The following is a 15,040-nucleotide window of genomic DNA, read 5'->3' on the forward strand; positions in this document are numbered from 1 at the left end:
CAGCCCTCCTACTGTCAGTCTAGCTTCATGCCCACCTCCAAAGCCCATGCTGCTCCAGTGACTGAGCCTTCAGGGTCCTGCAGGGCAAAGCTGACTCTTTCTGCTCTCTTTACTGACAACTTAATATCCAGCTTTCCTGGGGCTGCTAGGTGGAACCACTTGTCCATGTCATTTCTGGCTGTGGGCCTTGACAGGGGTCCAGGGCATTACCCAAACAGGTTTCCCTTGCGGGGCTCGGGCTCTAATTGGTGGGTTTAGAGAAAGAAGGAGTGACTTCTGTGGAGTCATCTCCTTTTTTCTTCTCTTTGTCCCTGTGGGCTTATGCTTTTCTTTAATCCTTGACTGTTATTTTAGTGGTGTTTTGAGATGGAACAGAGATGGAAGCAATTCTCTTTATTGGGTTAATTCTTCTATTGCTTGCAATCGAAAGATTTCCTACTGTGTTCAATAGAAAGTACGTTCATTTGCAGTAAGAGACCATCTTGGCTTACACAAGAGAAGTTTCTTTCTCTTTCATCTAGAAGTATCAGCCAGGGTGGTGGCTCTGCTCTGGGAGACCCAGGCTCCTGCAGTCTTGTTGCTCTGCCTTCTGTAAGGTGTTGTTCTCAACTATGGGTGTAAGACGCTCACTCTCTCACCTGCAGCAGAGCCCATGGGAAAGGACAAAGGGCCAAAGGTGGGCCCATCCAATCCCTTTAACTGCTTACCCAGATGAGTGCATCTAACTGCAAGAGGGTTTGGGAATGCAGTTCTTCCCTGGGGATTGTGTGCCTAGCCAAAGCCAGGGCTCTCTTCCTATCATCTAGAAGGAAAGAACAGGCATTGGGTGACTACTGGCAGCCTCTGCCTCTCTAGTGAAGACACCAGTCTCAACAGGAACCTATTCTAGATCCCGGCGATGAGAATTCTCTGCATCCCTGTTCAGCCTGCTGAACTACTGTGTGCCACAGCACAGTTAGCTGTGGATGTGCCTGACTTCCCTAACAATGCAGGCCTGAGGATAGGCAGATTCTTCTGGAATCCCATAGGAGTAGAACCTGGTGTCCCAGGGGCCATCTGGGGCCAGCAGCGTCAGGAATCCTGGAGCTGCCAGAGTCAGTTCAGCCAGCTCCTGAGTGAACAAGCCTCAGCCCAGTGAAGGGAGACAGCGTATTCAGGCTGTATACAATTCCTACTACTGTGTAACAAATTACCACAAACTTAGTTGACTTTAAATGACACCCATTACTATCTTATAGTTCCAGAGGTCAGAAGTTCTGAGTTCTCTGCTTATGGCCCCACAAGGCAGAAATGAAAGGTTTCAACCAGCCTGGGCTCTCATCTGGAGGCTCTAGTAAGAATTGGCTTCCAAGCTCCTTCAGATTGTCCACAGAATTCAGTTATTTGCCATTGTAGGACTAAGGTCCCCATTTTCTTGCAGGCTGGCAGCTGGAGACAGCTTTTAGCACTTCATAGCCACCTGCATTCCCTGGCTCATGGCATCCCTATCCACAAAGCCAGAAACAGATATCAAATCCCCTGCATGCTTCAAATCTCTAACTTCCTTAACTGCTGTGAGCAGAGAAAACTCTCTGCTTTCAAAGGTTCATGTAATTGGATCAGAGTCACCTGTATAATTTCTTTTTTCTTTCTTTCTTTCTTTCTTTCTTTCTTTCTTTCTTTCTTTCTTTCTTTCTTTCTTTCTTTCTTTCTTTCTTTCTTTCCATTGGATCAGAGTCACCTGTATAATTTCTTTTTTCTTTTCTTTTCTTTTCTTTTCTTTTCTTTTCTTTTCTTTTCTTTCTTTCTTTCTTTTTTTTTTTTTTTTTTTTTTCAGGGTTGCACTCTGTTTTCCCAGGCTGGAGTGCAGTGGCGCAATCATGGCTCACTGCAGCCTCAACCTCCTGGGCTCAGGTGGTCCTCCCACGTCTGCCTCCTGCGTAGTTGGGTGTGCACCGCCATGCCTGGCTAAATTTTTGTGTTTGTTTGTAGAGATGGAGTTTCATCATGTTGCCCAGGCTGGTCTCAAACTCCTGGGTTCAAGGAATCCCTCTCGTCTCCCAAAGTGCTGCGATTGCAGGCATGAGCCACCTTGCCCGGCCGATAATATCCTTTTTGCCATTAACATAACAAAATCACAGGAGTGATAGCTCAACATGCTCAGAAGCTCCACCAACACCCAGAGAGGAGGGGATTATACCAGGGAGGTTATTAGGCACCATTCTCAGAATTCTGCCTGCTACAAAGGTCGAAGCTGAGGGTTTAGAGATAAAGAACCAGGTGAGAGCCACAGAACCAAGGTGGGGGTGAGGGACTCACTGCCAGAATGGAAACAGATCCTCTGGGAACCGGGAGGCCTCATCTTCATGAGGGGGATGAGGGAGGAGGTCAGGACCCACACCTAGAATAATGGGTGCTCCAGGGTGACCTGCCTTGCAGGACTGTTTACTAGGCTTCAGCTGGGATGCAGGCTCATCCATCTTCCCAGACCCAGGTCAGACCCAAGTGCTTTCCTTTCAGAAGGGCTTGGATTTCTAGTTAATGCAGGGGGGTTTACCTTTCATTCCAATGAGGGTCTTCCGCTGTCCTAATGAGTGCCCTGACATTGAGGGTATTATTTGGGGAATGCGTGCCTTTTGTGGGGAGAAGTGTCACAGCTTCTTTCAGATTACCCAAGGCATCAAAGAAAGGGGAAGGTGGGGGAAAATAATCACACATTGAAAGAATACCCTGAGAAGCTTAATTTCCATGGCTGGGTGCAAACCATGCTTCACTGACCCAATTAAGAGACGTGGATGAGTTGTTCAAGTTTTTGAAATGTCTGTAGGCTAGACTCACAGTTTTGCTTCTCTTTGCTTCTCTGTTTTCAAAGGGCTCATGTAATTGGATCAGAGCCACCCAGATAGTTTCCTTTTTTCTTTTTTCTTTTTTTTTTTTTTTTTTAACTTTTTGAGACAGGGACTCACTCTGTTTGCAGTGATCACAGACACTACAGCCAAACACAAACCTGAGCCACATATACTGAGCCAAACACAAAGGCTGGCTGGGATCTTGAAGGTCATTTAGTTCAACTCCTCATTTAGAGAGGGGCAAACAGGTTCAGAAAGAAGGTCACCTGCCCAGGGTTATACGGAGTCGTAGCAGGGGAGGGGACAGCTTGTCTTCAAATTTAGATTAATTTCGGTTCATCACATCCCAAGATTTTGTGATGACAGCGTGGTTAAAGAGAATTGAGCCTAACGTGACCTCTCCCCAGGGCAGAGGGTGTAGGTTTGTAGTGTCCGCGGTCACTGCCGTGTTGAAAACCCTTTAGTGCCTCTCCGAAGTCCTCAGGATAAAATCCACACTCCCCTTCCTCAACATGCCTCTGGCCCTCAGAGCCATGGGCTGGCCTCTGGCATAGCACTTATCAGAGGTTAGTGCCCATGGCCATCTGCCTGTGGGTCCATCCCTTCAGCAGACGTGAGTGTCGCTGGCTGTGGGGATTGAGGGGACCGAGGGGACCGAGCTGTGTCCCCTCTGTTCCCTGGGGCCCAGCCCAGTGCCTGGACCACAGCATGTGCTCATAGAGGGTGTGAAAAGAAGAAGCAAAACAACATATGAACGCATTTCCTGATACTCCTGAGCCTAGCATGCCCCCGCCCACCCCAAGTATGCTAGGCCTGCCCCACAGCCAGTGAGAAAAAAAGGTTCTGGGAAGAGTTGCAACAATTCATCTTTATTTCTCATTTTCCTCTGCGTGTGCGGAATCTGGTATATTTTCACCCCAGGTATATTTGGGATAGTTGGCTCTTCGCTGGGTCAGGATGGCTGGGTGCCTTCTCCCCTGGCATGGTTCTCTTCTCTGCAGGGTGAGGGGCAGGGAGCTAGTAGAACCTCGCAATGCCAGCCGCAATGGCAGACCCAGTGGAGCCCAGGATGAATTTGGCCAACCTGGAGAGTCCAGTTGCTCCTGGGAAGAAGCAGAGGGTGAACAGTGTGGGACATGCCTGTCGCGGAAGCTCTGTGGGCAGGACTGTGGGGTCAGAGACTCCAGTGACCCTCAGGAGGGGCTGAGGCTTAGAGACCCCACCCAGTTCCCCTCTGTTTCCCAGTACCCTCGGGGTCTTTGTTTGGGGAGAGGCTGCTGCAGGCGTGAACTCCCATGGTAAACTCCAGAACTGGAAGCAGCCTCACTCTTCAGGGAAGGAGGCTGCCCCTCAGAGGGGAGGAGATGCTCCAGGTAACCCAGCAAATCTGCTTCAGGCTGAGTCTTCCTGAGCCCACTGTTCTTGGCTTGGGCTCCTTCCCTCCCTCCTCCGTCTCCCTCAGATAAATTCCGAGAGAATGTGTAGAGAGAGACAGGAACAGAGAGATTGAGGCCCATAGGACTGAGATTGGGACTGGGTCCTTGGAGGCTCTTGCCCTCCTCACCGCCCTCCCCAGCCAGCCCTGCCAGGAACTTACCCAGTGACTGCAGAGTGGCCACAAGGCTGCCCGGGGCAACTCCACCCCCATTGGCAATGGCCGCTGCGGACATCATCTTGGCTGCTATGGAGGACGAGGTGATTCCCGTCGCAGCGAAGCCCATGGCACTGAGCACCATGGGCACAGCCTCCACGGCCACAACTGCAGGGAAGAGGAGCTGGGTCAGTGCGTGGGCTTGGAAGGGACCCCCCAGATACACGGAGTCAGGCTTGGGGACCTCAGGGAATCTGGAGAGAGGTGAACTCTGAGCTTGGGAGAGACTATGGGCACGGCCAATAGGCACAAATCAAGGGGAGCACAGCCAGGCGGGGAAAGTAGAGGGAAAAGCTAGTAGGGCCACTGGGCACAGGGCTCTGGGCCAAGCTCTGCTAGGCAGCAGGACCTTCCTTGGGAAAGCCACTTGTCCTTGGGGCCTCAGTGTCTGCCTTGGCCAAATGCTGGACCAGGGGAGTGCTTTCCGAGTTTCTTATCTTTGCTGGGGAGCAAATCTCATTAGGGGAGCAGATCTTGCCCAGGAGATGATGTAAGAGGCACATTCAGAGTGGCTCAGAGACAGCTCTAGGGCTCCATGGTGTTGCCACAGAGCACGTCGGAAGCAACGAAACCAAGGGGAGCCCCTGGCATCTCTTTCATGTCTACTGTGTTCAATTTCTATTGTTTCACTCTATGCAATCCTGACCAGAACCCTGAAAGGGCACTGCTAGCCCTTTCTCTGGAGAGGAAACAGGAGCTCAGAGGAGTTCAAAGACATGCTCAGGGTCACACAGGGAACGTTCTGCAAAGGGGAAATGGCCTCTGCCCGGCTGCTGCCACACCCTGCCCACACACACTCCAGCTCCCAGTCTCCAAGCCCCTGCTTCCAGCTTCCAGTGCCGTACTTCTAGCTCCTTGTTTCATACTTAGCCCCTCATCCCACCTCCTCTCCTGACCACCCACGTAAGGGAAACCTTGGCATGGACAAGGCCAGCTGCTCCCCAAGTCCACCTCCCTAGGGGTAGGTGGTTACTTGAGCCCCTTCCCCACAGACTCACCTCCTCCAATCACAACTGTGGCAATCCTCGCTGGAAACCAAAAGAACATTCTGTGATTAGATCCACACTGGCCTCCCCTCCACTTTCTGAGCTAATTGCCCATCCAGCGGGAGGGGCTGCCCCAGGTTGGGAGCCACAGGAAGGGATGACCCCTGTCTACCGCTCTTTGTTTCATTTTGGGAAGTGGAATTTCTGGAGGAGGGTGAGGATCACCGGGGGGTTTGACCCCAGTGCTTGTCCTGAATGAATTTACACGGCCCTGACCTAGTTGGTTGGTTGGTTGATTGGGAGAAATTAGACGTTATCTTTTCTTTTCTGCCTCCCAAGCCAGGTTTAGTTCAAACGAAAAGCAGAACAAAAATGAACAAAATCTTACAGATGTGGCTAGGAAGGCATGCTACTGTGATGTCAGTTCCCAGTAAATACAGGATACTTGGTAATGAAATCTAGGGCTTGGTGGTTTGACCGGGGCAGGGAGAAGTGAACAGGATGGGTGTCGTGCTCTCTGAGCAGGGCTGTTAGCTCATTTGAAGCAGGGTCAGTGTTTATTAGCGAGGGATACCATGACTTGCTCCTATAGTGCAGAAAAAGCTCTTCAGATAGTAGTAAGTCCTCATGGCAGAGAAAGATGAACTTCATTTTGCACTGTGTGCCTGAGTCATGGCAAGCACTGTAGAATGCTTGAATGTCACGTGAGAGCAATGCTTGAATGGAATGAATTGAAAGCTTCTGACTCTTCAAGGTCCATGCCATTGCTCCCTCCTCCAGGAAGCCTTCCCAGATTCTTCCAGGCAGAACTCATCCTTGCTCCTCCATGACTGGAGCCACTCACAGCACTGGGTACACATGGTTTGCTCCCCCACACGGTGAGCCCCTGGGGAGTGGGCAGAGATTCTCTTCCCCAGCAGCCAGAGGGGCCAGAACTGCAATTTGGGACCAGGAGTTCTAAAGATAGCCAGATGTGCAGGAGTGAGCTCAGCCAGCTCCCAGGGAGAGGCCTTAGAGTGATGGCAGAGGAAGTAAAGAGGTACCTTTAAGTGACCAGAAAGGCCACCTGGAGGGGTTATGAGCCCAGGGACTCAGGAATCGATAACCTGGTTAGAAGGTTCAGTTTTATTGGCAGGCAGGAGAGGTGATGTCAAGATGGCTGGCAGCCTAGCAGACCTGGACTCTGACACACAAAAGCCCTCAGGAACTGGCTGCTGTGTGTAGGGGGGCCTGCCTACTAGGCTCAGCTGATGGGCATTCATAAGGCAGAGTAGCCTGGCCATTATTTTGCACCATTCAGAACCTGCCCTACCCTGAGACCTCCCTCCAGTTTCTATTCTCCCACTTCTATTAATATTTCTTTCTTTCTTTCTTTCTTTCTTTTTTTGAGACAGAGTCTTGCTCTGTCACCCAGCCTGAAGTGCAGTGGCACCATCTCGGCTCACTGCAACCTCTGCCTCCTGGATTCAAGCAATTCTCCTGCCTCAGCCTCCCAAGTAGTTGGGATTACAGGCATGCACCACCATGCCTGGCTAATATTTGTATTTTTGGTAGAGACGCAGTTTCACCATGTTGGCCAGGCTGGTCTCAAACTCCTGACCTCGAGTGATCTGCCCTCCTTGGCCTCCAAAAGTGCTGGGATTACAGGTGTGAGCCACCGCGCCTGGCCTATTAATACTTCTTATCATTGTTCATTGTTCTGCCTCCTGTTCCAAGCTTGGAAGCAGCACCCCACACCCTTCTGTGCTGCCCAGAGCACTTGGACAACAGTAAATTGTCCCAGTTGGTAAATAAGGGACAATATTATCTTCTTATCTTCCTCTGGGGTTGTTACAAGAATTAAACAAATTGACAAACCTCAAGTGCTAGGGCAAGTGACTAGAACATAAAAGCACTCGCTCAAGTTGAGCTGTTATTATTTTAATTTTATGAATTGCTTGATCTTAAACTGAGAAGTCATCTGCATTTCTGATAAACAGAAAGGACTGCTGGGTGTGGCCCAGGCCCTCACTTGCTCATCACACTTCTCTGTACTGAGTTGGGAGTCCAAAGAGTGGTGTGTGTTGCTGAGGGCCAGTTACCTCCAAGTTGCAAAACAGGGTGCCAGTGAGGGACCCCAGCATGAAGGAGCTAACCTCCAGTGCCCCCAGCAAGGGTCTGAGGATAGAGATGTTGGGGCTCAGGGCAGCTGAGGATGACAGGGTCAGCAAAGGGTGAGTGCAGGTTCAAATAGAGGTTAGAGGTTGGGGCGGGGGTCAGAAGTCAGGGTAGGAGTCAGGGGCCCTGTGCCCCCATTCAAGCCTATGCCATTTGTGCTGGCGGAGTTGGGGGAACCCCTGATGTCCACCCAGGGAGACAGAAAGGTAAAGGGCAGTGGATACACGCAGAGGAGCACTTGTCAGCAGGTACAGGCCAGGATTAGATGCTCACCGAATGACACTGATGGATCTCAAGAATATGGTTCTCAGTGTGGAAAAAAGCAATAGAATGGGATCTACGGCACACCATCCTGCATGTCAGTTAAAACGCATGCAAACAAAACACAACACTCGTTCTGCAAAAATACATATGAAAAACAGACACACATTAAATATATTAGAAAGGTTGACTTCGGCCGGGCACGGTGGCTCAAGCCTGTAATCGCAGCACTTTGGGAGGCCGAGACAGGCGGATCACGAGGTCAGGAGATCAAGACCATCCTGCCTCACATGGTGAAACCCCGTCTCTACTAAAAAAAAATACAAAAAAAAAACTAGCCGGGCGAGGTGGCGGGCGCCTGTAGTCCCAGCTACTCTGGAGGCTGAGGCAGGAGAATGGCGTAAACCCGGGAGGCGGAGCTTGCCGTGAGCTGAGATCCGGCCACTGCACTCCAGCCTGGGCGACAGAGCGAGACTCCGTCTCAAAAAAAAAAAAAAAAGAAAGGTTGACTTTGAGGGAGGGGAATTGAGGGTGAAAAGGAAGAATGAGAATAAATAAGACTAGAAAGAGATCTCCCAGAAACCAGTGAAAAAAGTGAGCTGAAGAATCTTGTTAAAATCGATACTCTGGATGTGAGATCCCGCAGGACACAGGGGCCCTGTTGACAAGGTAAACTCCTAAAGGAGATGAATTCTGACGGTAAATCTGGGGGAAGGGAGAGCTGAAGAGAGTGGGACTCAGTGGTAGACAGACCCTTTCCAGTTAGGCAGGAGGCCCAGAGGGGAGGGGACCTGGGGGACACCCAGGGCTGGGCACCCGGCCAGAGTCTGCCTGACCCGGGCCCCCTGCCAGATTGAAAGTCACGGTGGACACCTGCTGTGAGAGGACAGGGCAGGGCAGCAAGGCTGTGGGTGGCCCCCCATTTTCTCTCCCACGGGTCCCTGGACAGGACCCCTGCCCTCCCCAGCTGCCTCCTTGCCCCCAGCACCAGCCCCTCCCAGGAACACTCACCCACGGGCAAGACACAGGTGGCACAGCTAGAGGCCACCCTGGCCACTTTGGCCACACCGGTCACTGCTGATGAGGTGAAAGCGGAGGCCACCATGCCTGCTCGGGTTAATTCCGTGGCCTAGAGAGTAAGAGATCCTTAACTTCAGCCAGACCTGCCGAAGGGATGGAGCTCTGAGGACGGGATGGGCACACAACCTGGCTTGCCTCCTACTGTCCTGAAAAATGTGAGGAGCTCCAGGGGGCTAGGGAGGCTGCTCTGAGTTTGCGGGGTAGCAGGCCTGGAAAGGATCCTGGGGTGAGGGAGGGAGGCATGTTGAGGAGTTGGGGCTACCAAAGGACCTGTGTTAGATCAGGGCCCTGAGGAACTTTATTTCCCCAGAGGGGCTGCTTTCTTTCTTCTGAAAGTCCCAGCACCAACATCTTAGACACTTCTGGGACTCCCATATCTCTCCACGGAGCAATTGAAAAGGCACCAAAATTAGGAAATCAGAACCAACCGCATTTTTAAGGCATATATGGCAGGCGAGGTGCCTGCTCTGATGTAATCTCCTCACTAATGTGAAAAAGATGGGACCCTCCCCCTCTGCATGTTACAGATGAGGGAACGTGATCCGGCTCAGTGATTTGCTCCAGGTCAGAGGCTTCCCATAGGGAAGCAACACCCCAACCAGGCGTGGCCTTGCAGTGGCTCCGCCTTGGTTCCTCCTAACACTTACCTCTTCCCCCTGCCCACTTTACCCCAAGCCGCCCTCAAGGCCTGAGGAAAACCTGAGCAAGTCAAAGCTAATTGTCCTTAAATTCCAGAGTCCAGGTACAGATGGGGCTCTGGTCCCTTCCCTCCCAAGGCTCCCTGATGAGAACAAAAAGACTGGGCAGAGAGTGGATGCTCAAGGCTTCCCCTCCGCTTTCTGAGCCCACAGCCCACCCAAGGTTCAGGGCCACGGGAATGGTAGCTCCTGCCTGCCCTCCCAGTCTTACCCAGAGAAGGAGAGTTCCTGAGAATGTGAAGCTGACCCCACCGTCTTAAGCTCGGATGTGTTCACAAAGGGTCTGATCCCAGGCCTTTTAAGCAGCTCTACCCCGACTGAAGCACAGCCCCTTGACATAGGCAACAAATGAGATAGGTTTCATTTTCCAGGAAACCGAAACTGCAGATATCTTTCTCCCCTCACGCCCAGTCAAGAGGAAAATACAGTTATTTACAGAAATAGGATTTGCCCATGGCATCAGTTGTTGTCAGTTAATATAAAATGTTTTGTCATTTAATTCAGGGATGGGAGTGTGCTCTATGCATAATGAAGTCATGAGAAGTAAAATCAAAGTTCTATAATAAAATGATACTATTACTTTCTAATGAAGAAGGTGATTTTCAGAATAATATTAGTCTTTGCAATAGGCAGATGTTCCATTTTTCAAAAAAAGACTGGGCTGAAGGCCCACTGTCCTGGATACTGACTAGGCACTGGGATAGGACTGTAAACAAAACAGACCAAAATATCCGTCCTCATAGAGTTTACCAGCAATGGGGACAAATTAAACATGATAAATAACTACATGTATAGAATGTTATTTGATGAAGCACTAAAGCAAAAGGAGGTGACTTAGCAAGCCTGGCAGAATTATGGGGGGCAGTCATCCCAGGTGGAGGCCACAGCAGTGGCAGAGCCCGTGCGGCAGGAGCAGCAAGGGGGCCAGTGTGGCCTCAGCAGGTGGGCCAGGGAGAGAGGCCCTGTGAGGCCACAAAAGCACTGCAAGGACTTGATCTTGTGTCCTGAAGCCATTGCAGGGGATTATTGTCTATACCTTTTGGGGGATGGGGGATGAAGCCTAGAAATGACATGATCAGGCTCACTCTGCAGCTGCTCTGAGAACAGGCGGAAGAGAAAGCACCAGGTGCTGAAATGTACATTTAAATCTTCCACACGAGTAGTGTGCAGGTTGTAAGATTCAAATTGGAGTCACTTGGGTCAAACCTCAGCAGACAGAGCCAGCAAGGCTATAAGGGAGGCTCTCCCGTTTGCCTGCTAATAGGAACTATCACAAGAAATGTTTCCAAACTGCAGCTTATTACATGGGCCACGCAAGGACAGCTTGAAGCACAAGGAGAGCGAGCCAGTTATGCAAAAACATTTGCCTGGCACAGTGTCTCACACACCCAATCCAAAACTGCAGGAACCTGACCATAACTCCAAGATTCCCAGTCCTACCTAACAACTACTGACACTTGCCAATCAGAACTCACCAGGACTTGTAAGATGCTGCCAGCACCCATAAACTTCCTTTCTTTCTTTCTTTCTGTTTCTTTCTTTTCTTTTCTTCCTTTTTTGAGATGGAGTTTTGCTCTTGTTGCCCAGGCTGGAGGGCAATGGTGCAATCTCGGCTCACTGCAACCTCCACCTCCCGGTTCAAGTGATTCTCCTGCCTCAGCCTCCCAAGTAGCTGGGATTAAAGGCACCTGCCACCATGCCCGTCTGATTTTTTGTATTTTTAGTAGAGACGGGTTTTCACCATGTTGGCCAGGCTGGTCTCAAACTTCTGATGTCAGGTGATCCTCCTACCTCAGCTTCCCAAAGTGCTGGGATTACAGGCGCATGCTTTTGGCTGTGGGATCACAGCCATTAAACTTTCTTTCAAAACAACTTGCATAACTTTCATAAAACAAATGGCATTGAACTTTCTTTCAAAACAACTTGCATAACAGCCTCTTTCTCTAAAAAATTCCCAACTTTTTCCTTTGTTCTCCAAAACAAAAAGACCACCCTGGTCCATATTTATGTTGTGGGGTTGCAAGCCTACTTCTTGTGTATTATTCCCAAGTAAAACTATTTTAGTTAAAGATTTGTCTCTCTCTCTCTCTTTTTATGTTGACACAAGTGTGACAATCAACAGGTTGCTTCAACTAGTTTAAGCCACACTGATGGTGACCTATACTGCTATTCAGGGGTCCAGCAGGCGTCCACTCTGACTTTATCTGTGGGAAGGGCCCCCCGGGAGGCTGTATATTCAGAAATCTACATGCCCCTGTGCAGCTACTACATCAGTACCAGAGATTTTACAAATTAGCATAATGAATGTATGTACGTGATGTCATCAGGCTCCATGTCCTAACCAAAGGCTGGGTGGGGGTCACCCTAATGCTGAGGCTCAAATCACTTCTGGATGGAACAATACACGACCGGCATATGGACACAGTTTTCGTCCAGCAGTTCTACACAGTTTCAATAGTAAATTCAACTTCTTTCTTCGAAAGGCATCTATGACCATCTCCTCTCCGCTCACCCTCAGATGGTGGTTTCTTACGTCATGAAGAAGTCTTCTCAACATCAAATCCACCAACCTCCAGCATCTATATCTATATCTACATCCATATACTCTGCCTTCTCTCCATTTCTGTGGATGAACTATCCCAGTTCCTAAAGATTGTATCCCTTCTTGCCTACTCAAAGACTTAATCTTGCAACTATATTCTCCCTCTCCCAAATTCCCAAGAATATAGACCTGGGCTTGGCTGTGTTCTTAGAGGAGCTGACTCCGGATGCTTTAAGCAGCTTCACCCCAACAGAAGCACAAGCCCAAGCAAAGCAGGCAGCAAATGAGAGAGGATTTGTTTTCCCAGGAAACCTTAACTGCAGACATTTTTCTCCTTTCTTTTCCACTAAAGAAGAAAATCTAATTATTATAGAGCTCAATTTCCAATCACTTTCTTGACCCTAAGATCTCACTATTTTTCTGCTGCCATTATGGCAAATTGTTGAGAGAGATATTTACACTGGCTCTTTTTTAGCTCACAGACACTCTTAAAGAGATGCACTGTATAGAATATAAAGTGTTTTCAGGCATCCAAAAAAGTATAGATGATAATATAATGCTTATGCGCCCACCACTCAGCTCAAGAACTCAAACATTACAGAAACAATGAAAACAACCTGCAAATCCCTTCCTAGTCTCCTTTCTCTGCCTCCCTCTCCAGAACTGACAGCTGGCTCTTCTCATGCATGTCTTTATACTCTTACCACACGTGAATGTCAAATGCAGAACTTCCTCGGCAATTGTTGGATGCTTGAGGGCATTTCAGGCCAGGGTCAAAGACAGGAAGCAGTAATGAAATAGGGCCAGGAACGTCCAGTCCCTAACCTTTCCTGGGAGGATGTGCTAAGAACTGTAAAACCAGCTCCAAAAGAAGTAGAGGAATTAGGGAGTAGAGACTGCAGAGAAAGGAAAAGAGAGAGAGAGAATGAGGGAGAATTGGTGGGCTGTGCCTTTCCCTGAGCCCCATGATGAGAGGAGGGGAGGGCTCTGCCCACCCAGAGCTAAATGGTACCCATGTGGAAAGCATGACTTCAATCCCTTGGAATTTTTTTCTTTTTCTTTTTCTTTTCTTTTATTCTTTCTTTCCTTTTTTTTTTTTTTCTTTTCTTTTCTTTTTTTCTTTCTTTCTTTTGTTTTTTTTTGTTTTTTTTTTTTTGAGATGGAGCCTCCCTCTGTCACCAAGGCTGGAGTGCAGTGGCACGGTCTCAGCTCACTGCAACCTCTGCCTCCCAGGTTCCAGTGATTCTCCTGCCTCAGCCTCCTGAGTAACTGGGATTACAGGCACCTGCCACCACACTTGGCTGATTTTTTCTGCATTTTTAGTAGAGACGGGGTTTCACCACGTTGGCCAGGCTGGTCTCCAACACCTGACCTCAAGTGATCTGCCCACCTCAGCCTCCCAAAGTGCTGGGATTACAGGTGGGAGCCACTGTGCCTGGCCTTGAATCCCTTGGAATTTGAGGGCAACAAGCACAGTTGTCTGAGTTGGGTGTATACAGTCTAAGGGTAGAAGGCTGTGGTTAGAAGGCTGCCCTGGGCAGGAGGGCAGGAAGCCTACTCTGGGGGTAAGCTGCCCCTTGAGAGTCTGGCACTGTGTTTTCCCTGAGCCAGACGTGGCACCAACCCAATGCAGCTGAGAAGGATGCGGCCATGATCACCACCCAGAGGGTCGAGAGGAGCCGGGAGTGGTGGACTGTTCGAAAGCTGCAGTCCAGTGCAGGATTGGAGCTGTCCAGCCAGATGTGGCAAACCCTTGTCAAGGACGCTGTGATGACGGTCCCTGCTGATGGAAAAACTGACAGAGAGAGTTAGCAGTGGGAATCTTCCCCACCAGCGGGCATCAGAGACAGAGCACAGCAGTGTCCCTGCAGGTGCATTCTTGTACCCAACAAGCCCTGTGCTGAGGGCTTCGCCTGTGTTAAGTACTTGAATCCTCACAACAACCCCATGAAGAGGTACCGCCATCCCCATTTCACAGATGAGCTCATGAGTCATGAGGAGGGTCCTTCATCAGTTCCCCATGGGGCCTTCCCACATCCATTACCTTTTTCTGCTGGGTGCTCCACACTGAGGCAGGTACCCTCTTGGCTGAGCTTGGCTGGGTCCTGCCAAGATAACTCAAGCCCATTACCTTTCCAAGGCCTTCATGCAACCCTCAGCAATGCAGGCTTCCTCTCCCTGCCAAGCACAGATAGTTCCAGCCTGTGTTCACCTGCAAATGGGTGGCCCTAGCCAGTCTCTGACTGGCAAGTGGCAGATGCAGGACTAACTATCTCACACACACCCTACCCCCTGGGGCTCCAAGAGAGGAACCAAGAAAAGCCAAAGCACCTTCAAGCCCTGTGGGGAAAACTCCATGACAACAGGGGCTCTGTAGTATTAAAAATGTATTACAGCACTTAGAGCATACAAGGGCGCTCAACAAATATTTGAATGGATTCCTCTTAAAGCACTTTTTTCAATGAATCCTAAACTCTCCCTCATACAGGCTACATGTGAGTGTAAGAGCTGACAGTCACAGATTTGTTATGCTTTCTTATAATAAATCCCAAAGAGGCATGTCCAGCAGCTCTCTTTGAAACCGGGGGTCCTTATTTTCCAATGTTCTCAGCTTTGAGGTTTATGTTGAAATTCCTCAGAGGAAGAGTACAAGATAGCTGAATAGGAACAGCTTCAGTCTACAGCTCCCAGTGAGATTGACACAGAAGACAGGTGATTTCTACATTTCCAACTGTGGTACCTGGTTCATCTCACTGGGACTGGTTGGACAGTGAGTGCAGCCCACAGAGGGCAAGCCAAAGTAGGGTGGGGCACCACCTCACCCGGGAAGCACAAGG

General features: G+C 49.8%; 1 protein-coding gene across 3 annotated transcripts in view; it reads right to left on the bottom strand.

Annotated features, from left to right (window-relative positions):
• Positions 1 to 3,676: 3,676 nt before the first annotated feature.
• Positions 3,677 to 15,040, bottom strand: part of LOC111538255 (interferon alpha-inducible protein 27, mitochondrial-like) — a 49,999-nt gene continuing 38,635 nt past the window's right edge. Inside the window, exons 1-6 of one of the 3 annotated variants that reach the window (XM_023205542.1) lie at positions 11,137 to 11,156; positions 9,873 to 9,992; positions 8,895 to 9,012; positions 5,478 to 5,507; positions 4,426 to 4,587; positions 3,677 to 3,931 (exon numbers count right to left, since the gene is read on the bottom strand). In XM_023205542.1, coding sequence (XP_023061310.1) covers positions 3,846 to 3,931; positions 4,426 to 4,587; positions 5,478 to 5,507; positions 8,895 to 8,988 — 372 coding nt within the window. In that variant the 5' untranslated portion in view covers positions 8,989 to 9,012; positions 9,873 to 9,992; positions 11,137 to 11,156 and the 3' untranslated portion in view covers positions 3,677 to 3,845. Of the gene's footprint in view, positions 3,932 to 4,425; positions 4,588 to 5,477; positions 5,508 to 8,894; positions 9,047 to 9,872; positions 9,993 to 11,136; positions 11,157 to 15,040 lie in introns of those variants that run through there. The other 2 variants (XM_023205540.2, XM_023205543.2) reach the window with 2 other exon arrangements.

This window comes from Piliocolobus tephrosceles, chromosome 6 (genome assembly GCF_002776525.5).
Source record: "Piliocolobus tephrosceles isolate RC106 chromosome 6, ASM277652v3, whole genome shotgun sequence".
NCBI lineage: Eukaryota > Metazoa > Chordata > Mammalia > Primates > Cercopithecidae > Piliocolobus > Piliocolobus tephrosceles.